This window comes from Xenopus laevis, chromosome 6L (genome assembly GCF_017654675.1).
Source record: "Xenopus laevis strain J_2021 chromosome 6L, Xenopus_laevis_v10.1, whole genome shotgun sequence".
Taxonomy (NCBI): Eukaryota; Metazoa; Chordata; class Amphibia; order Anura; family Pipidae; genus Xenopus; species Xenopus laevis.
In genome coordinates this window covers 6156059-6180297 of record NC_054381.1, presented here as the reverse complement: position 1 = coordinate 6180297, position 24239 = coordinate 6156059, and the positions used below count along the sequence as shown (strand labels likewise).

The 24239-nt window shown below is 43.7% G+C and overlaps 1 protein-coding gene across 1 annotated transcript in view; it reads right to left on the bottom strand.

The window, feature by feature from the left end:
- Positions 1–1100: 1100 nt before the first annotated feature.
- The window catches only part of LOC108718680, a 29239-nt gene continuing 6100 nt past the window's right edge, over positions 1101–24239 (bottom strand). Inside the window, exons 2-9 of the mRNA XM_018267020.2 lie at positions 14179–19035; positions 13528–13776; positions 13207–13295; positions 3819–3902; positions 2785–2931; positions 1882–2013; positions 1530–1652; positions 1101–1253 (exon numbers count right to left, since the gene is read on the bottom strand). Of these exons, the coding sequence (XP_018122509.1) occupies positions 1239–1253; positions 1530–1652; positions 1882–2013; positions 2785–2931; positions 3819–3902; positions 13207–13295; positions 13528–13776; positions 14179–19035 (5696 nt within the window). The 3' untranslated portion in view covers positions 1101–1238. The remainder of the gene's footprint in view (positions 1254–1529; positions 1653–1881; positions 2014–2784; positions 2932–3818; positions 3903–13206; positions 13296–13527; positions 13777–14178; positions 19036–24239) is intronic.

Here is a 24239-nt window from a genome sequence, read left to right as displayed (position 1 = left end):
ACTGGTGGGAAGGGATTCCCTGCGTTTATCAGTACAGAGCAAGGGAAGCAATAACATCAGTGATTGGTGGAGCCACAGCTCCCTCTAGTGGGCAGATCTCCAGAGCAGAAAGCAGTGGGACTGAATGTTATAACCTCGGTGCTTTCCTTGAGTCACCGCTGGGTACAGAATCCATTGGGCACACTTTGCCATGATTTAGCCCTGAGCAATTGATCTTTTCCATTCTTGCTGGTAATTACAATTGACTTGTAACTCTGCCATATCCCCAAACTTGTGCACAAAATGTTAGTAAATGATGGCCTAAATCGCACAAGATGTTGGTCTGGGCTTATTCATTCAACAAACATTGGTTCCCAAATGATGCAGTTTGTATTTGTGGATAATAATATGTTTGGGGTGGGGTCCATACCGCAGAGACAAGGATTCTATGCCAGAGAGCTGACACATGCCAGGGCCAACTGTGCACAGGGAAAATGCGTTTTTGTAAATGTCATAATTTAACTCAGCATAGCACCCCTCCCACATTGTGTTGTCCCTCTGTATAAAACTCCTCCAATGCAATGCTGTCCCTCTGTATAAAACTGCTCCCATGCGGTGCTGTCCCTCTGTATAAAACTCCTCCCACGTGGTGCTGTCCCTCTGTATAAAACTCCTCCCAGGCGGTGCTGTCCCTCTGTATAAAACTCCTCCCATGCGATTCTGTCCCTCTGTATAAAACTCCTCCCACGCGGTGCTGTCCCTCTGTATAAAACCCCTCCCACGCGGTGCTGTCCCTCTGGATAAAACCCCTCCCACGCGGTGCTGTGCCTCTGTATAAAACTCCTCCCACGCGGTGCTGTCCCTCTGTATAAAATTCCTCCCATCCGGTGCTGTCCCTCTGTATAAAACTCTTCCCACGCGGTGCTGTCCCTCTGTATAAAATTCCTCCCATGCGGTGCTGTCTCTCTGTATAAAACCCCTCCCACGCAGTACTGTGCCTCTGTATAAAACCCCTCCCACGCGGTGCTGTCTCTCTGTATAAAACCCCTCCCACGCAGTACTGTGCCTCTGTATAAAACCCCTCCCACGCGGTGCTGCCATGAATAAAGGCCACAAAGCTCTTGGGATTATCAGGCAGTTTATTGCGTAGCGCTGTAAGTTGCAGCCTAGTAGGAATAAATGCAGGTCTAACATGGAGCTGGAGTTTATGAGTAACTGTGGGTCTATACAGAGTGAGGAGCTGGAGGGCACACTGACTGCTACATGGTTAGTTCCTGCAGGGGGGACACAAACACAGCCCATTAGTAACATCCATCCAAATAAACATGAATATGATTTGCTTATTGCAGTGTATAGTTCTGCCGTGCAGTGTCCAGTGTATAACAGAGTTATATTCATCTAGTACCGGCTTATTGGATCCCTCAGCGCTAAGTCCCACCCCCTGGGAATGACATCATGTGGGTGGGTTCTATAATCTGATTTGTTGTCCTAATGCCCCTCCTTGCCCCCAATGGAAACAACAAAAGTGCCGCATCTGATTTGCTACTTACCATGATGGCATTTACAATGTCGTTGTTGTTGTGTCTGAGCGCCCGCACGGCCTTGGCACGCGATACGTTGGCCTGCGCCATCACCAGTTCTATATCTCGCATCTCCAGGCCCGTCTCATCCACCTGCAGTAAAGCGAGACCGTTTCATCAGTCAGTGGTGCCCACATTATTACATTGCCCCCTGGTTGTGCCAGAAAGGGAAACAAAGCCATAAAGAACCCAGGTATGTACACGAGTCCTATACAAGTCACTCCTTGTGCCAGCCAATCAAATCAATGCAATTGGCTAAATCATATGTGACGGCATAGTTGTAGGCAGCCAATCAGGAGGCTTTTGCAGCCATTGGTTTTACCTCCTCTTCTTCCTCGCTCTCCTCTTTTATTGTCAGGGTGGGTGTGGTCTCGGTGATCAGGGGGGAATGTTCCATGGGGACTTTAAACTTCTCGGCCGCTGCCTTGTGCACTTGCTGCGACAAGTCTTCAATCTAAAAGAGAAGGACACCATGAAAAGGGATCAGATCTAACTAGGGGACAGACCTACCAATCAGATCTTTCTGGGGGAGCTTGCCATTAAAGGGGAACTAAACCCTAAAAATGAATTTGGCTAAAAATACCATATTTTATATAGTGAGCTTATTGCGCGAGGCTAAAGTTTGAGCTTGTCAATAGCAGCAATGATCCAGGACTTCAAACTTGTCACAGGGGGTCACCATCTTGGAAAGTGTCTGTGCTCAGTGGGCTCTGATTGGCTGTTGAGAAGCTAAGCTTAGGGCTCGTCACTAATTATCCAGCAGAAAATGAGCTTCCCTGGCTGTAATATAAGCTGATGCTACAGGTTTGCTGATTATTCAATTCTGATGCTAATTGCACTGGTTTCTGTGCTGCCATGTAGTAATTATGTGTATTAATTACTAATCAGCCTTATATTGTGACATTTCTATTCTATGTGTACTGTATATTGTGAGTGGCTCCCTAAGCTCAGTAAGTGACAGCAGCACAGAGCATGTGAATCAGTGAATCAGCAGAAAAGAAGATGGGGAGCTACTGGGGCATCTTTGGAGACACAGATCTTTACTGCTAAAGGGCTGTGGTTGCCTTGGGCTGGTACAGAAGCACAAAACATCATGTACAACTTCTTTAGTTAGGCTTTAGTTCTCCTTTAAGACTCACACTTATTAGTACTGCCTGGGCACATTGGCATCCTCTCATAAAGGGCAAAAAAGTGCCCACATGTGCCATAAAGCAACACTGCTCACCTTGGCCTCCCCAAACACAATGTAGATGTCGGAGGCGGGACTCTTGAACACGTCCGGCTTCGTGATGACAAACAGAATGTTCTTGGACTTCCTGATGGTGATTCGGGTGACCCCGTGTATCTGCCGGAGCCCCAGCTTGGACATGGCCTGGAAGAACATCAACATGGCGTTACCCGCAGTGGGAAACCATCACACACACACACAGCCTCCTATTGTGAATAACGTATTCCGGTCATATTCCACTAGGCCCAGATTATCACAATATGGCTTTCACAATAAAAGTGTTTATGAAGTACCTGTATTATTGGTGTGATGCTCTCTTCCAAATTTATTCCTGGATTACTAGAAATTGTTATTACCCCTACACGTCACTGCCAGAATAAAGTAAACGGGATAAATGTAAAGGGGTTGTTCACCTTTGAGTTAACTTTTACTATGATGTAGAGAGGGATATTCTGAGACAATTTGTAATTGGTTTTCATTTTTATTATTTGTGGTTTTTGAGTTATTTCGCTTTTTATTCAGCAGCTTTCCAGTTGGCAATTTTGATAATCTGGTTGCTAGGGTCCAATTTACCCTAACAACTATACATTGCTTTCTTAAGAGAGTGAAATATGAATAGGAGAGGGTCTGTTAGAAAGAGTCCTAAAAACTAGCAGCAATAATTTATTTGTAGCCTTACAGAGCATTTGTTTTTTAGGAGGGGTCAGTGACCCCCATTTGAAAGCTGGAAAGAGTCAGAAGAGGAAGGCAAATAATTTGAAAATTATAAAAAAAAGAAAGAGTGAAGACCAATTGAAAAGTTGCTTGGAATTGGCCAACATACTAAAAGTTAACTTAAAGGTGAACCACCCCTTCAATTGTTCATTCATTCAATAAGAGTCATGCCTTTGGAAAGACAGGTTCATTTAGCCTTTAATCTCCCCGTAGGCGCAATGCAGTCGTATAGGGGAACGAGGCCCCGCCTCCTACGCTGGCTGTGCAGGACGGAGAGAAACTTTAGCTCTCAGCTGCCTCATGTTTTATTCACTCACCTTCCTGGCTTTCTTCTCACTGCGGCTCTGCTTGGCTTTGCTCATCGATTCCTCCCCCGGGGCCACACAGTGAGCCAGCTGGTTCTGCAACACATCAGATTGGTTATTGGTGCAGTATGGCAGCCCCGCCTACAAGCCCCTCCCACTGACAATCAGATTGTGGCAGAAAATGTAGTTCAACAACAACAGCAGCAGGAGGAGAGGTTGTCATTTACATTCTGCACCTGCGAATAATGGTAATGAAATGGTTACCCCTGTGTATCCTCTAGTAATAATACTCAGCCCCAGGGGAGAGCTGTGTCTGTGCTCTAGTTATGGGTGAGGCGTCCCCGGAGTCTACACATACATAAACACAATGATATATAACTGAGAGGAACAAATAGGAACAACTGCAAAGCCGCCTAGGCCACCCTCATCTAAATTGCAAGCACAGCTCAAACAAGGGTGAATTTCCCCTTTAAATTGTCACAAACCCTGTGTAGGAGTCACTGAGTGGAAGAGACGGGGCCACAGTCTGTTCATTTCTATTCCGCCCCCCCCATCTCAGCCTGTTCCCTCACTGTCTCATCTCCTTCTCCCTCCCGCCATCAGATGTCTCTACTCATCACTTTTTGGCTGACTGAGTAAAGAGCCTGCAGGAGGCCAACACAGAGACTCTTTGTGATCTGGTGCATAAATAATGGCACTCACAGGGTTAACCTGCCCTATTACACCTGACTGAGCTGCCTCCTTCCCTGTTATATAATATCACTACTACACCAGCTACACCAACCCGCATCTCATATAATCTCTCCCTACTATACCTGCTATCCCACAGTCACACTCCCTTCCCAGAGACTATTATCCACTGTTACTATAGACACCATCTCTCCCTACTATACCTGCTATCCCACAGTCTCACTCCCTTCCCAGAGACTATTATCCACTGTTACTATAGACACCATCTCTCCCTACTATACCTGCTATCCCACAGTCACACTCCCTTCCCAGAGACTATTATCCACTGTTACTATAGACACCATCTCTCCCTACTATACCTGCTATCCCACAGTCACACTCCCTTCCCAGAGACTATTATCCACTGTTACTATAGGCACCATCTCTCCCTACTATACCTGCTATCCCACAGTCACACTCCCTTCCCAGAGACTATTATCCACTGTTACTATAGACACCATCTCTCCCTACTATACCTGCTATCCCACAGTCACACTCCCTTCCCAGAGACTATTATCCCACTGTTACTATAGGCACCATCTCTCCCTACTATACCTGCTATCCCACAGTCACACTCCCTTCCCAGAGACTATTATCCCACTGTTACTATAGGCACCATCTCTCCCTACTATACCTGCTATCCCACAGTCACACTCCCTTCCCAGAGACTATTATCCCACTGTTACTATAGGCACCATCTCTCCCTACTATACCTGCTATCCCACAGTCACACTCCCTTCCCAGAGACTATTATCCACTGTTACTATAGGCACCATCTCTCCCTGCTATACCTGCTATCCCACAGTCTCACTCCCTTCCCAGAGACTATTATCCACTGTTACTATAGACACCATCTCTCCCTACTATACCTGCTATCCCACAGTCACACTCCCTTCCCAGAGACTATTATCCCACTGTTACTATAGGCACCATCTCTCCCTACTATACCTGCTATCCCACAGTCACACTCCCTTCCCAGAGACTATTATCCCACTGTTACTATAGGCACCATCTCTCCCTACTATACCTGCTATCCCACAGTCTCACTCCCTTCCCAGAGACTATTATCCACTGTTACTATAGACACCATCTCTCCCTACTATACCTGCTATCCCACAGTCACACTCCCTTCCCAGAGACTATTATCCACTGTTACTATAGACACCATCTCTCCCTACTATACCTGCTATCCCACAGTCACACTCCCTTCCCAGAGACTATTATCCACTGTTACTATAGACACCATCTCTCCCTACTATACCTGCTATCCCACAGTCACACTCCCTTCCCAGAGACTATTATCCCACTGTTACTATAGGCACCATCTCTCCCTACTATACCTGCTATCCCACAGTCACACTCCCTTCCCAGAGACTATTATCCACTGTTACTATAGGCACCATCTCTCCCTGCTATACCTGCTATCCCACAGTCTCACTCCCTTCCCAGAGACTATTATCCACTGTTACTATAGACACCATCTCTCCCTACTATACCTGCTATCCCACAGTCTCACTCCCTTCCCAGAGACTATTATCCACTGTTACTATAGACACCATCTCTCCCTACTATACCTGCTATCCCACAGTCACACTCCCTTCCCAGAGACTATTATCCACTGTTACTATAGACACCATCTCTCCCTACTATACCTGCTATCCCACAGTCACACTCCCTTCCCAGAGACTATTATCCCACTGTTACTATAGACACCATCTCTCCCTACTATACCTGCTATCCCACAGTCACACTCCCTTCCCAGAGACTATTATCCCACTGTTACTATAGACACCATCTCTCCCTACTATACCTGCTATCCCACAGTCACACTCCCTTCCCAGAGACTATTATCCCACTGTTACTATAGGCACCATCTCTCCCTACTATACCTGCTATCCCACAGTCTCACTCCCTTCCCAGAGACTATTATCCACTGTTACTATAGACACCATCTCTCCCTACTATACCTGCTATCCCACAGTCACACTCCCTTCCCAGAGACTATTATCCACTGTTACTATAGACACCATCTCTCCCTACTATACCTGCTATCCCACAGTCACACTCCCTTCCCAGAGACTATTATCCACTGTTACTATAGACACCATCTCTCCCTACTATACCTGCTATCCCACAGTCACACTCCCTTCCCAGAGACTATTATCCCACTGTTACTATAGACACCATCTCTCCCTACTATACCTGCAATCCCACAGTCACGCTCCCTTCCCAGAGACTATTATCCACTGTTACTATAGACACCATCTCTCCCTACTATACCTGCTATCCCACAGTCACGCTCCCTTCCCAGAGACTATTATCCACTGTTACTATAGACACCATCTCTCCCTACTATACCTGCTATCCCACAGCCACACTCCCTTCCCAGAGACTATTATCCACTGTTACTATAGACACCATCTCTCCCTACTATACCTGCTATCCCACAGCCACACTCCCTTCCCAGAGACTATTATCCACTGTTACTATAGACACCATCTCTCCCTACTATACCTGCTATCCCACAGTCACACTCCCTTCCCAGAGACTATTATCCACTGTTACTATAGACACCATCTCTCCCTACTATACCTGCTATCCCACAGTCACGCTCCCTTCCCAGAGACTATTATCCACTGTTACTATAGGTACCATCTTTCCCTACTATACCTGCTATCCCACAGTCATACTCCCTTCCCAGAGACTATTATCCACTGTTACTATAGACACCATCTCTCCCTACTATACCTGCTATCCCACAGTCACACTCCCTTCCCAGAGACTATTATCCACTGTTACTATAGACACCATCTCTCCCTACTATACCTGCTATCCCACAGCCACACTCCCTTCCCAGAGACTATTATCCACTGTTACTATAGACACCATCTCTCCCTACTATACCTGCTATCCCACAGTCACACTCCCTTCCCAGAGACTATTATCCCACTGTTACTATAGGCACCATCTCTCCCTACTATACCTGCTATCCCACAGTCACGCTCCCTTCCCAGAGACTATTATCCACTGTTACTATAGACACCATCTCTCCCTACTATACCTGCTATCCCACAGCCACACTCCCTTCCCAGAGACTATTATCCACTGTTACTATAGACACCATCTCTCCCTACTATACCTGCTATCCCACAGTCACACTCCCTTCCCAGAGACTATTATCCACTGTTACTATAGACACCATCTCTCCCTACTATACCTGCTATCCCACAGTCACACTCCCTTCCCAGAGACTATTATCCACTGTTACTATAGGCACCATCTCTCCCTACTATACCTGCTATCCCACAGTCACACTCCCTTCCCAGAGACTATTATCCACTGTTACTATAGGCACCATCTCTCCCTACTATACCTGCTATCCCACAGTCACACTCCCTTCCCAGAGACTATTATCCACTGTTACTATAGACACCATCTCTCCCTACTATACCTGCTATCCCACAGTCACACTCCCTTCCCAGAGACTATTATCCACTGCTACTATAGGCACCATCTCTCCCTACTATACCTGCTATCCCACAGTCACACTCCCTTCCCAGAGACTATTATCCACTGTTACTATAGGCACCATCTCTCCCTACTATACCTGTTATCCCACAGTCACACTCCCTTCCCAGAGACTATTATCCACTGCTACTATAGACACCATCTCTCCCTACTATACCTGCTATCCCACAGTCACACTCCCTTCCCAGAGACTATTATCCACTGTTACTATAGACACCATCTCTCCCTACTATACCTGCTATCCCACAGTCACACTCCCTTCCCAGAGACTATTATCCCACTGTTACTATAGACACCATCTCTCCCTACTATACCTGCTATCCCACAGTCACACTCCCTTCCCAGAGACTATTATCCCACTGTTACTATAGACACCATCTCTCCCTACTATACCTGCTATCCCACAGTCACACTCCCTTCCCAGAGACTATTATCCCACTGTTACTATAGACACCATCTCTCCCTACTATACCTGCTATCCCACAGTCACACTCCCTTCCCAGAGACTATTATCCACTGTTACTATAGGCACTATCTCTCCCTACTATACCTGCTATCCCACAGTCACACTCCCTTCCCAGAGACTATTATCCACTGTTACTATAGACACCATCTCTCCCTACTATACCTGCTATCCCACAGTCACACTCCCTTCCCAGAGACTATTATCCCACTGTTACTATAGGCACCATCTCTCCCTACTATACCTGCTATCCCACAGTCACACTCCCTTCCCAGAGACTATTATCCACTGTTACTATAGGCACCATCTCTCCCTACTATACCTGCTATCCCACAGTCACACTCCCTTCCCAGAGACTATTATCCACTGTTACTATAGACACCATCTCTCCCTACTATACCTGCTATCCCACAGTCACACTCCCTTCCCAGAGACTATTATCCACTGTTACTATAGACACCATCTCTCCCTACTATACCTGCTATCCCACAGTCACACTCCCTTCCCAGAGACTATTATCCACTGTTACTATAGGCACCATCTCTCCCTACTATACCTGCTATCCCACAGCCACACTCCCTTCCCAGAGACTATTATCCACTGTTACTATAGACACCATCTCTCCCTACTATACCTGCTATCCCACAGTCACACTCCCTTCCCAGAGACTATTATCCACTGTTACTATAGGCACCATCTCTCCCTACTATACCTGCTATCCCACAGTCACACTCCCTTCCCAGAGACTATTATCCACTGTTACTATAGACACCATCTCTCCCTACTATACCTGCTATCCCACAGTCACACTCCCTTCCCAGAGACTATTATCCACTGCTACTATAGGCACCATCTCTCCCTACTATACCTGCTATCCCACAGTCACACTCCCTTCCCAGAGACTATTATCCACTGTTACTATAGGCACCATCTCTCCCTACTATACCTGTTATCCCACAGTCACACTCCCTTCCCAGAGACTATTATCCACTGCTACTATAGGCACCATCTCTCCCTACTATACCTGCTATCCCACAGTCACACTCCCTTCCCAGAGACTATTATCCACTGTTACTATAGACACCATCTCTCCCCTACTATACCTGCTATCCCACAGTCACACTCCCTTCCCAGAGACTATTATCCACTGTTACTATAGGCACCATCTCTCCCTACTATACCTGCTATCCCACAGTCACACTCCCTTCCCAGAGACTATTATCCCACTGTTACTATAGACACCATCTCTCCCTACTATACCTGCTATCCCACAGTCACACTCCCTTCCCAGAGACTATTATCCCACTGTTACTATAGACACCATCTCTCCCTACTATACTTGCTATCCCACAGTCACACTCCCTTCCCAGAGACTATTATCCACTGTTACTATAGACACCATCTCTCCCTACTATACCTGCTATCCCACAGTCACACTCCCTTCCCAGAGACTATTATCCACTGTTACTATAGGCACTATCTCTCCCTACTATACCTGCTATCCCACAGTCACACTCCCTTCCCAGAGACTATTATCCCACTGTTACTATAGGCACCATCTCTCCCTACTATACCTGCTATCCCACAGTCACACTCCCTTCCCAGAGACTATTATCCACTGTTACTATAGGCACTATCTCTCCCTACTATACCTGCTATCCCACAGTCACACTCCCTTCCCAGAGACTATTATCCACTGTTACTATAGACACCATCTCTCCCTACTATACCTGCTATCCCACAGTCACACTCCCTTCCCAGAGACTATTATCCCACTGTTACTATAGGCACCATCTCTCCCTACTATACCTGCTATCCCACAGTCACACTCCCTTCCCAGAGACTATTATCCCACTGTTACTATAGGCACCATCTCTCCCTACTATACCTGCTATCCCACAGTCACACTCCCTTCCCAGAGACTATTATCCACTGTTACTATAGACACCATCTCTCCCTACTATACCTGCTATCCTACAGCCATAGTCATGCTTTGTCTTGTCATTGCTGAGCTTCTCCCTACATGAAGTCCCCCTGTCTGCTCCCCACAGCCAGACCAGGAAAGCTCAGATCTCTATCACACAGGCCCAGATCAGATAGCTCCCCAAAACAAACAACTTAGATAATGGGCTAAAATCTACACAATTTAATTTTTATTTGTCTGCACAGAGTTGTTATCCCATGGCCACACTGCAGGGTAGTATTAGCGCATGATGAATAAATAATAGCTCACATGAGGCCACATGTTGATGAAGATAAAGCAGATGGAGCCATTAGGTTGTGTATGAGTCTGTAGAAGTGGAGCTGTGGGATTGCTAATGGCATAAGGGCTCTGTATTTCACATGTGTATATTCAGCAGATGGAAGAGAGGGACAATAATATAAAAAGACCAACATTAAATCCAGATTAGGATCTAAAATCTGTAAATGTGGAGTAAACATGAGCAAACTCTCAGCAGCCTGGTATTGGGAGCTCAGGGAAGATCCATCTTGTTGATATAATAGTTCTAAGGAATAGGAAGTTATATGGTAGGGAGGTGACTCAAGCCCCATCTAAGGTGGAAATAATTGTATTCACCAAACATCCATGGGAGGCTTAAAGAGCAAACATGTTCATCTAAAGACTCCAAAACCTTTATATTATATTAAAACCAGGATTTCCTTATGACTTACACGTTTGTTTGTGTCATGTGACACAATTGACAACACTAAGCTCCCTTTATATAGTGAATATAATACCCACTACTGTTAAATACAAGGATTGGATATGCTTTTATAAAGGTCATGGAACTCCAAGGTGACTTCTAAAATTCTCATATTTCACAACAGCGGGTATATTATTTATTATAATACATATGTTTTAGTGAGTCATGTGACAGAAATGACATCACTAAGCACTGTTTATAAATATATACAGTATATTACACAGATTATGCATGGTGCTTGTGTATTGTATGTTTGGCCCTAAATGACATGTAGAATAACATTTATATGTTGTAGATGTTGCTTAGAGAAGCCAATAAATAGCTCACCCACTAGCAGACAAATAGTTCCCCAAAAGCCAAAGAAGGTCTCAAATCCTAGTAGATAGATGGATTCCCCAGAAGTAAAAGAATGTCTCACCCACAAGTAGGTTGATTCCCAAATTCATATAATGTCTCACCCAGTAGCAAATAGTATGTTCCCCATTAGTCAAAGAATGTCTCATCCCCTAGTAGATAAATGGTTCCCCAGAAGTAAAAGAATGTCTCACCCACAAGCAAATAGAGTGTTCCCCATTAGTCAAATAATGTCTCAATCCCTAGCACAGTGATCCCCAACCAGTAGCTCGTGAGTAACATGTTGGTCTCCAAACCCTTGAATGTTGCTCCCAGTGGCCTCAAAGCAGGAGCTTATTTTTGAATTCCAGGCTTGGAGGCAAGTTTTGGTTGTATAAAATCCAGATGTACTGCCAAACAGAGACTCAATGTAGGCTGACAATCCAAATAGAAGCTACTAAATGGCCAATCACAGCACTTATTTGGCGGCCCAAGAACATTTTTCATGCTTGTGTTGCTCCTTTTACTTCTGAATGTTGCTCTAGGGTTCAAAAGGTTGGGGATCCCTGCTCTAGCAGATAAATGGATTCCCCAGAAGTCAAAGAATGTCTAAACCCCTAGTAGATAAATGGATGTAAATGAATGTCTCACCCACAAGCAAATAGAGTTGTCCCCATTAGTCAAAGAATGTCCCATTCCCTGCCTAGCAGATAAATGTATTCCCCAGAACTCAAAGAATGTCTCACCCTCAAGCAGGTAGATCCCCAAAGGCATACTGAATGTCTGACCCACTAGCAAATAGAGTGTTCCCCACTAGTGAAAGAATATCTGATATCATAGCAGATGGTTTCCCAGAAGTCAAAATGTCTCACCCACTAGCCGAAAAAGACCCAGAAGTAATAAAATGTCTCACCCACTAGCAAATAGATACCATAAGTGAAAGTATGTCTTAGACACTAGCAGATGAATACTTCCCAAAACTCAATAAATGCCTCGTCCACTAGCTGGTGCATGGTTCCCCAGAAGTAAATGTGACACCCACTAGCAGATGAACAGACCTCCAATAGTCTATGAATGGCTCACCCACTAGCACAGTGTTCCCCAACCAGTAGCTCGTGAGTAACATGTTGCTCAACCCCATTGGATGTTGCTCCCAGTGGCCTCAAAGCAGGTGCTAATTTTCGAATTCCAGGCTTGAAGGCAAGATTTGATTGTATAAAAATCAGGTGGACTGCCAAACACAGTCTTTTGTAGGCTGCCAGTCCACATAGGGGCAAACAGATAATGAATGGCAGCCCATATTTGGTACCCCAAGAAAACTTTGCATACTTATGTTGCTCACTAACTTTTTTTTTACAATTGAATGTGGCTCACGGGTAAAAAAGGTTGGGGACCCCTGCACTAGCAGATGAATGATCCCGTCTTACCGACTCATTAAATGTCTCACTCACTAGTAGATGGTTCTCCAGATGTCAGTGAATCTCTCATTCACTAGAAGAATGGGTCCCTGGAAGTCGATTTCCACCAACCAGAGCAAATAACTGGCTGCCCAGAAGCCAATGAATGTTTCATCTAGGTGTGTATAAATCAAGGACAGGCAACTCATAACCCTCCTGATCCTGGCTTGAATTCTAGAAAGTACCTGACTGGATGAAGTCCGTGGCTCTGTTACATCTGGCTCCTCAAGTTCCGGAAGCGATTCATCGTTGCTCTCGGAGTCATTGCAGGAACCTGTCAAAAAAGAGTCAAGAATATTAGCAAGTTCTAGTGACCAATGGGAGCATTGAATTGCTGAATTCCATTATATAATTTCAATGCTCCCTATGACCTGTGTTCCAGCAGGTGGAATAAGAGGAGAGGGCAAAGCCTTCTCTCAAATGGAAGCATTTCACTGCCCTATCACTCTTTGCATTTGCTGCCCTCTCTGTTGAACAAGGACTTTGTATTTTCTGAACTTACTTACCTCTGTGACTAAGCGACTCACAGCCTCTCTGCCTGGGGCCTGGCTTGGTGATACCAAGGAGGGTCACTGCTGATGTTTCCCTAAGTGAAGGCATCTCCGGCCCGCAGGAAGTCAGCTCACTCTCACTGGAAGAGCTGAGTTCAGACGGATGAAAAGTGAGGAGGCTTTTCTTCCCCACAGGTTCTTCATAATTCCCTCCATGACACTTGCTACTCACTTCTGGGGTCTTGCAAGTGGACTGAGGAAGAACTGAAACAATACAACCAGGTATCAGTAGACTAAAGTGTATTGAATCCTTAGTTCTAGTCATGCTATATTACTATATTATTATTATTCAGATATGGCCAGAATTAGACCTAATATATTTTCCAAATTATACTGTTTTTTAGTTTTAATTATGAAGATTTCTCCTCTCAACCCCTGTACCCATATCCTTCATCCCCCAGGTCAAGACTGGCCAATCAGAATGGAGCACATGGCCCTCAGCATACAAAGAGTAGGTCCATTCTGATTACAGTATGGTTACAGTTGCCTAACATTGGCATCACTGGTAGATAGATTTGAATAGAGGGTAGGTTTGAAAACATAAGACCTGGTTATAGGAAGACCCACTGCCCCCTAAACAATGAGAAGTACCAAAAGTTCTGTTACCTGACAGGGTTTTGTTGTGATCCATTCCAAAGAACAATTTCTCAGGTTCCCTTGTGGTCTCTATGGAAGATGCAATTTGTTCAGCTTTCTTCTTCTCCTGCGCAGTGCAGTCAGGCATGGAGCAGATTGGTGGAGGCACTTTATTTATGCTAAAGCAGGTATACTCAGAAGGGTTATCACTGTTTGAAGGATTGTGGGTAAGAGGCCCAGGCTTGGGGCTCCCATGCAGATGATACTTATGCTCTGAGTCCACCAATTTAACAGGGTGTGGCATTTCCCATTGACCCTTCTCATCTTGCGTCCTACTAAGGAAACTGGATTCCACTTCATCTATTGATCCATTACTTGGACCTCTGTCAGGAATGTTGCTTTCTGATACACTGGGTGGCTCAGGTTCGTCTTTGAATTCCAAAGACATGGTTTCACCTGACCTACTTTGATCGTCATCATTTTCTCTTTTACCCATCCGTGCCTCGTCTCCGTTAGAGGGAACTGGCCATGTACTCTGTGAACTGGTGGTAATGCTCTCGTGGCCATGCTCCTCACTTAATGGACATTTTTTCTTCTGAACATCAGTTCCACCCTCATGTGAACAAACGTGGACTTTCTTTGTAGGTTGCCATTTTTCACCCTGACTCTGCTCATCTACCGGTAAATCGGACCTTAACTTGTTATTCACATCCATTTCTTCAATGCTGACCCTAGGTTTTGATACCACTTTTTCTGTACTGGCAGACCGAACACCAAGATCCAGATGGTTCAATTTACCAAAGGATCCTTGCAGTAATTGTGCCATTTCTTGAATGTCACTGAACAGCTCTGTCTGTTTTGTTCCAAGTTTTTCAGCCGTCTCCAAAAAGTCACCTGAACACTTTTGAGAATCTCTCTCCTGGGTTTGATTCACAACCAATAACCCCAAACTGTATTCTTCCTTAGTTCTCCTTTCCTCCTTTGTTCTCTGTTCCTTGGATCCTTTAGAAACACTATCACAGGTGTCCACTGGATTATTATGATTATATTCAAAAAGTAAAGCATCACTATGTGTCAATGAGAGAGCGTCATCACCATCTTCTTTGCTCTGTCTATTATACTCTTTGGATATCTTTAGGGTCTGTGAGGTTTCAGTCTCATAGACTGGGGAACAGGGTCGGAGATATTGACTCGTGTCCTCCCCTTCCAGTGTACTGTTTGTGTTTCTTGTACTCCCTGCACAATCCTTTGAACTTGAGCTTATATCTAGCAGCTCTTCAGGGCCATCCTCTGTATTCACTTCTCTGCTGCCTTTGACTTCCATGCATGAAGGCTGGCTGGACAGAGAACAAGTATTTCTTATATCTTTATCAAACTTTTCTTTTTTATCTAAAAGAGAATTAGGGCTAGGAAAGTTTTCATTATCTACATGTGAAGTACTTGTAAGGAATTTGTGGGGTACTTGTGAGGTGGGTTCAATATCATCCTGAACATGTACTGAGTTGTCAATATCACTATGCACTGGTATATTGTCTGCAGCATGCTCTTGTTCTGGGTTTGTTTTGGAGACATGGTGTTCAACACCTACACTGACAGCTCCATGTTCACCTTGACTCCTATTTCCAGGTTGTACCTCTCTCTCATTGCAAATATTCTGTTTCAATGAACTGGTAATTAGAGTGACCTCAGAATGCTTGTCAGAATTTTTGCCACACTCTTCAGTCTTCACAACATATGGACATTTGTCCATTATATTTGGAATCATCACATTATTTACACAGTGCTCTGAAGATACAGTCCTTGGATCTAAATGCTCAACTTCAACCTGTAATTTAGTTGGACCTTTCTCATCATCTGCTAGTCCAGTAGCTGATGAGTGTATATGTGATTCTTGTACACATGGCTTTTCGTCATTGCAAACCTCCATATTTTCTTTCAGGTCTGGTCTGCTTTTCTCTGATTGGAAATGACTGGTGGGTGTAGGGTTGCTTTGTAATGTAATATTATCATGTTCTGCCCCAGATGTGGACTTTATTTGTCCCTCTCTTATCTCACAGGGCAAATCTATTAGACAAGCTTGAGTGTCCATTTTCAGAGATGATTCTGTCTGATTATTAAAAAGGGCATGACTATAATCCATTGAAGTTGGCTCTGTCAATAAATCTTTGGGAGCTTGGTATGATTTTTCTGCCATGGTTTCTTCCACAAAACCTGCAGACATGATAGAATCTGAGCCACAGGCGCTTTGGTTTATAATATAGTTGACTTCAACTTCTGTTTGCTGTCTGTATATCTGAGCAAGTATAGCCTGCCGGTCAAGAGAACTGACATCTTCTTGTTCATCTCCAGAGTCATAGCAGGCAAATAAACACTCTTCTTCAGCCAATTCCTCTGCTCTGCTCTTTTGGGCATCTTGAGACAATGTATATTCAGAAAACTTTTCTACATTTGACAAGATCATGTCTTGGTTTTCTTTGTCAGTTGTCTCCAGAATATAAGACAATGAAGTAGCTTCTGTCTTGGAGGCTTCTGCCACATTCACATTACTTTGTACTTCATCTTCTTCAAATGATCCATCATCTTCACCCTCAGGGGAGAACTGATATACATCTTCGGTCACATTAATAGCTAGTGATGATTGCCTTCCACTTTGCTCATGCTGCTGACTGTTTGCTCTAATACTCTCTGTCATTGTGTTCAGAGGGGGTAAAGAATCCAGCTCTTCATCTGTATCAAAACATGCAATCAGGCATTCATCAACATTATCAGTCCCTGCATTCAGAACATCTAATCCTGATGATGTAGACTGTTGTCCTACTGGGCTTTCAGGCCTTGACCTCAATTGCTTTTCTTCCCTTTTCTGTGTAGCACACAAATACTGAGATTCCGTCTCAGGAACAGAGCTCCTAATATGAGAGTCTGAAATTTGCTCAGTAACATTGTATGTATCAGAGTCTTCAGCCTCACTTGCACTTTCCTGAGGGCCAGTCTCAAATCTGGAACTCACCTTCTCCACAACATGTTCTATTCCTTTTTGAAGATCTTCAGTATTCAAGGGAACTCCAACTTCACCATCATCAGTCAGATCAGAAGATGTCTCCATCTCACTCTCACAGCTAGAATCTAAAGAGTTGCTTTTGGTTTCTACAGGACCCTCTACATTTTGGGAAGCAGAATCATTTGTCACAGCATACTCTTCTGTGCTGTACCGCTTCTCATCCTCTTCTCCATCATAAGATGCAGAATCTGAAGACTCTGATGTGTCATCTTGGTAAGCAAAGGATTCATCTACCCCTTCATTTATGGAAGTCTCTGACAAAGAATGAAGAAAGGAGGCAGAGGTGCTGTCATCATCCTCTTCCCCATACACCACCTCACTCTCTGTTGACTCTCCTTGAGGGAACAAGGTGATTTCCATTGACTCTGCCTCAAATATTAAACTTCCATGGAATGGTAGCATGAAAGCAGGAATCATGTGATCATTTTCAACACACTGTGGGATGACACCTGATATCTCAGAATGCAGTGCATCTGTGTTCGCTGCCTGTAGGGATCCATGGGTTTCTGAAGAGCAGCTCTCAATGGACAGAGGTTCCTGGTCATGCTCATAAGAAGATGGAGAGAAAGATTCTGAAGCAACTGTGCTAATGTACTCTGTGCAGAGTGGAATACTGGTAAATGATGGTGCAAAATCTGTTTCCCATTCATCTTCATCATCTTCTTCTTCTTCACTAGATTGGACAACACTTTGATCTCCATTGATGACCTCTTCATTGGTGACAAAAATGTCTTCAGCTTCTAAATTATGATCATAAAATTCCGGGATGTCTTCATCTTCTTCTTCTAGTATGTCAGGAGACATACAGCATGGATCTTCGCAAATACCTTCCTCATGTGTAGTTGAAGGGTCTGCAAAATTAGTGGAAGTTTCCATTGTTTCTCCTTCAGCCATCAAATTTGGAGAGTATGATGGAGAGCCAGAAGCAGCTGAAGAAGCCCAGCTGCTACCTTCAGCAGTAATATAGGATCCAGAGGGCGAGGTCGGAGGAGAACATAAACTATCATTCTCTGGGTCATTTTGGTCATCTCCGAGACTGTCTTTTGAACAAGGAGGGTGCTTAAGGTGTGAATAGAGGGTTTTGATTGGAGTGGAAGGAGCAGTAGTGTAGCGGTCTGAATCTACATTGTATGCATGCCTATTTTGTGACGATTGCATCTCGCACTCGGTCAAATTGCAGGGTGACACTTTGGTGGATTCCGGAAATAATGAAGGCACATCAGTTACTGCTTCACCCTGTGAAAAGAAACTTTCCTTCAAAGAGTAATCATTTGTAGACTCATTATATTCCAAGTGCATTTCATCAGAAGGATCTGACACAAAAAATTGTTTAGTGCCAAGTTGCTCAAAAACCTGTCCAGAAAGTTCAGCTTTTGCATTACATGAGAAGCCCTCATCTTCCAAAGTATCTGATGAAACAGATTCATGTTCAGTAATAAGGCCAAGCAGTTTATTTACAGTGCCTGTTTCCTCACTGTCACAAGAGGTCTCTTCACCCATCACAATTCTAGTATCGAGCATGTCCGGCCTTAGTACCTCAGTGCTGATTTGTTCTTTGTGAATATCTTCACTCTCTTGCTCTTCAGGTTCCTTAGACACCTCAAAGGCCAGGTGTTGAATAGCGGTGGAACCCCCTGGAGGAGTTTCACTGCTTGCCCCTTCAGGCTGAGGCCTGTCTACTTCCTTGCCTTGTAGATATGAGGATTCCAGGTCTTTTTCTGCATCGTGTTCTGGGCTCAGCAGAAGACAATCTCGCAGCGGACTTAAAACTTTGGGCGTTGTGGAGTCACCACTAGGAGTTGAGGCAGTGGAAGCAAACGGTGATAATCCTGTAACAATAATTATGAGTATTTACATTTTTTGAGGTGGAAACGTATCATTTTACAAAATAACAAACACAAAAAATCTAATCAGTTGACAAAGGATGATAATACCTATAAGCTTACTTTAGGACAAGGCAGTCTTTGGTTTTTCAAGCGGACTATTGGTTCAGGTACTGTGTCTTCAGTTGGCATGCCCCAAATCCTTTTAATGGTAAAATGTACCTGTATGTGTGTGTTCTGGACTATCCCATAGCAATATAAGGGAATTAGACAGAATTATCTACCCATGAACTGGTCCTACTGACTGCAGTGGAGTCATGAGGACTGGGTTGAGAACTACAGTAACAATAAATTCCAAGTCAGATAACAATGTGTACTTTGAATTCTTTTTATTCTGGTATCTGGTGCCTTAAACACACACAAAAGACCTTTACGGGATCATGTACATTTGCTGAGGCCAATGACAAATCTTGGGGTGATGCACATCGTAAAGGGACAGTTATGAAAGGGCTTTCACTGGACAGAAAAGGGAGAAATCTGCACTGGCCCCGGGTTATAGGAGCGAGCACCATGGAGAGATCTACTTCCGTCTTCGCGCAGCTGCACATGCGCATTAGAACTAAAAGCCGAACTTTAACTTTAAAGTCGGCTTTTTCGTTCAAATGCGCATGCGTCAGTCCGGGGAAATGCGCAGCTGCGCGAATATGGAAGTAGATATCTCCGTGGTGCTCGCTCCTATAACCCGGGCCGGTGCAGATTTCTCCTGATAGGAGCACCGGCCCTGGGTTTTTGGTAAGTCGCTACAATCACTTGGGGGTGCCTAATGTTTGGCTCCCCCAAGTGTCTCCAGCCTTTCCTTCTCCTTTAATATCTTAAAAAAACAGGACAAGCCATTGGAAAGCTAGAAGGCCAGTGTCGTACTGGGCTGGTGGGACACCGGGAAAAAACCCGGTGGGCCCAGGTCTCTTGTGGGCCCCGCCGACCCAGATCCGCTACTTAGTTTGGAGGGCGCTACCCAACTTTGTCGATAGAAGAACTGCGCATGCGCACAAAGGTAGCGATGTGCGCATGCGCACAAACGCAGAGCCGCATGCATGAGCACTGGCCCAATGAAGCACGCCAGAGCGCCAGCAGGGGTCGGAGCGGGGCCCTGGGGTAGTAGCCCCGGTGGGCCCCAGTCCGACCCTGTAGAAGGCAACAATATAATACTACATGAAAACGCTATACACATGTTCTAAATTTCTTTCTCATTTAAAGGAAAACGGTACCATCAAACAACGTAGGTCTCTTTAAATTTATATTACATAAAACATATGTAAATCCCTGCTCCATCTAAATAAACCATTTTGAAAAAAATATACTTTTCTAGCAGTATGTGTCATTGGGTAATCTTAAAGAGATACTGACACCAGTTATTAAACCTTTTTTTACATCTATCATAACATTGTCTCTGCACGCAATCTATCATTTTGCCATAAAAGTATTTGCACAATGCTTTTAAATTACTCATCTGATCCCCCATGTTCCTCTATGAGGGGGCTGCCATATTTTAGCTTCAGCAGTCTGTTATTATTAGAAATTCTGACATGTTGAGAAGCGACAGTCAGGTTGGCAAAACAGTCAGGTTTAGGAACTTCAAGTAACAATTACTTACAAAAACAGATCTATCAGTGAAAAATGATCAACATGAGCTATAGGTAACTTTTAATGTACATTAATATTTTGAACAATGGTTTTTTAGTGTCAGTATCACTTTAAATGGAAAATTGCCATTTAAAGAACTAAGGATTCACGGTGCACAGAAACAAACCATACATGTTAGGTCACATGAGCCAATTAACAGACAGAGTTGTGTCTTTTGCTTCTACACTTCTTCCTGTTACTGTTACAACTGCAGTATTTCTGGTCAGGTGATCTCTTCCTGTTACAGTTAGAGCTGCAGTATTTCTGGTCAGGTGATCTCTTCCTGTTACAGTTAGAGCTGCAGTATTTCTGGTCAGGTGATCTCTTCCTGTTACAGTTAGAGCTGCAGTATTTCTGGTCAGGTGATCTCTTCCTGTTACAGTTAGAGCTGCAGTATTTCTGGTCAGGTGATCTCTTCCTGTTACAGTAAGAGCTGCAGTATTTCTGGTCAGGTGATCTCTGAGGCAGCACACAGACCATCACAAAATGGTGACTCAAGACAAGAGATGTTAAAGATTTACTTAAATATATATTCCAGTTTGGTAAGATTCTTTAATATGTCACTTAATTTGATATAAACTATAAATGTAATCTGTTGGTTAAAGGGGTTGTTCAAATTTAAATTAACTTTTAGTATGATGTAGAGAGTGATATTCTGAGACAATTTGCAATTGGTTTTCATTTTTTATTTGTGGTTTTTGAGTTATTTAGTTTTTTATTCAGCAACTCTCCAGTTTGCATCTTAACCAATGTGGTAGCAACCATGCATTAATTTGAATAAGAGACTGGAATATGAATAGGAGAGGCCTGAATAGAAGGATCAGTAAAAAGGTAACAATAACAATACATCTGTAGCCTTACAGAGCATTTGCTTTTTAGAAGGGAGTTAGCGACGCCCATTTGAAAGCTGTTAGAAGAAAAAAGCAAATAACTATAAAACTATAAAAAATAAATAATGAAAACCAATTGAAACGTTGCTTAGAACTGATCGTTCTTTAACATAATAAAAGTTACCTTAAAGGTGAACCACCCCTTTAAGTATTCAGTCTAAGGGTATAATTTTCCTTTAATATATACAATTATATAGGAATAAGGACAGGGACTCTGTGTAGGCCGAAGCCCCCTGTTTTAGGTAGGGATACACCGAATCCAGGATTCGGTTCGGGATTTGGCCAGGATTCTGCATTTTTCAGCAGGATTCGGATTTGGCCCCATCCTTCTGCCCAGCCGAACCAAATCCTAATTTGCATATGCAAATTAGGGGCAGGGAGGGAAATCGCATGACTTTTGTCACAAAGCAAGGAAGTAAAAATGTTTTCCCCTTCCTACCCCTAATTTGCATATGCAAATTAGGATCGGTATTCGGCCAAATCTTGCACAAAGGATTCTGGGGTTCGGCCGAATACAAAATACTGGATTCAGTACATCCCTAGTTTTAGGCTAAAATATTGAAGCTGATTCCGATGTTCCCACTCGTTTCAGGAAGATCTTCAATGAAGTCACAAATTTTAGAGATTATTCTATAGGAACACTACACGCTCACGATAGCTAACCAGCAGGTAATATATATATCACAATAAGCACATTACCTAACTGGCATATACATATCAGTAAATATTGCCCTTTACCTCTTCAGCCACCATTTTGTGCTGCTCTGAGAGATCACCTGACAGGAAATGATGCAGGGTCGACTGCAGGATTGGTTGGCTGTTTTCCATTCAAATTGGCTAATTTAAAGCCTGGGCTGGTTTTGAAAGTACAAACTAGCCAAGGTATAGATTTGGGCTACTTTTTGGGCCTTTGGCTGGTATGTACTTTGCAAACCGGCCGAAGTCTTTTCTTGCCCTAATGTGCCAAGCCTGCATCTCCCAATGCATGTTGGGTAATGTCGTTTTTGTTTAACAATTTGCCAACTGCCAAGCTTAATGTAAGACTACAATACCCATCATGCAATGGGACTGACTGTAGACGTCGGGAGTTACCAGAATTTGGGCTCTGTACCCCAGTCTCTCCCCCATTCTCGCGTTTTCTGGTGACTTTCTTAAATTTCAGACAATTTTGGGGCAAAAATCTTCTGGCCATCAAAATGTCTAGAGGTTGAGGTGTTTTCCCAATATTTTTTGAAATTTTATATATTTTGTTATCTTGGGACCCCTATACCTCCTGGACCCCCCTAGTTACGTTCCAGGTGACGGGCGAATCTGTCCCATTTTGCTTCATGGGAAAATTTACGAAACAGTGAAGATTTGAAAATGGTGTATTTTCACATAAATTCGTTTATTTTGCAGACTTTTTTTTCACTGCACATATTGTGCTATTTTTTGGCTGCTTTTGAAGTGCCTCTCCGACAGTTTTGGTCTGTTCTGTAGCCGACTTTGGCTGGTTATGAAAATTACACCTGGCAACCCTGTTCGACTCTATCCTCTTACATAGGCTTTTCATTCATCTCCAGAAATCTCCCAAAGTCCAAGATAAGGACAGCTGCAATAGTCCACGTGCTTATTGGGCTGTTTGGAAACTTTGGCTGCTTTCCATTTACTTTGTGAGGCGTGAAGTATTTGGCAGCCATCTTGTTTATGTTTACCATGAAGTGACACTACTCCCAGTGACACAGCTGTGAATAGTCCCTCCCAGCACTGAACTCCCTCCTCTCAGATACAGTTTAATCGGGAAATATTCCACTTTTCCACACAATCTAATTAGAAGAATCGCCTGCTTTCATACAATGCCATATTATTTGCACATGGATTAAGCAGTTACAGTGGCCGTAGATGTTAAAGGGATCCTGTCATGATTTTTATGATGTAATTTTTATTTTTAGATGACACTGTTTACACTGCAAATAATTGACTGTACAATATAAAATGTCATTCCTGAACCAGCAAGTGTATTTAGTTGTAATATTGGTGTGTAGGTGCATCTCAGGTCATTTTGCCTGGTCATGTGCTTTCAGAAAGAGCCAGCACTTTAGGATGGAACTGCTTTCTGGCAGGCTGTTGTTTCTCCTACTTAATGTAACTGAATGTGTCTCAGTGGGACCTGGATTTTACTATTGAGTGTTGTTCTTAGATCTACCAGGCAGCTGTTATCTTTTGTCAGGGAGCTGCTATCTGGTTACCTTCCCATTGTTCTTTTGTTAGGCTGGGAGGACAGGTAGGAGAGGGAGGGGGTGATATCACTCCAACTTGCAGTACAGCAGTAAAGAGTGACTGAAGTTTATCAGAGCACAAGTCACATGAGTGGGGCAGCTGGGAAATTGACAATATGTCTAGCCCCATGTCAGATTTCAAAATGAAATATAGAAAAAAAAACAGTTTGCTCTTTTCAAAAACAGATTTCAGTGCAGAATTCTGCTGGAACAGCACTATTAACTGATGCGCTTTGAAAAAAACTAATTTTTTCCATGACAGTATCCCTTTAAGATATTTAAAAGATCTTTTTGTCATCATAGGCCCGGAAACGATAGTTTAAATACACAATTTGAAAATCAACAAAAAAAAGAAAATTTCAAGCGATATATTGAAACT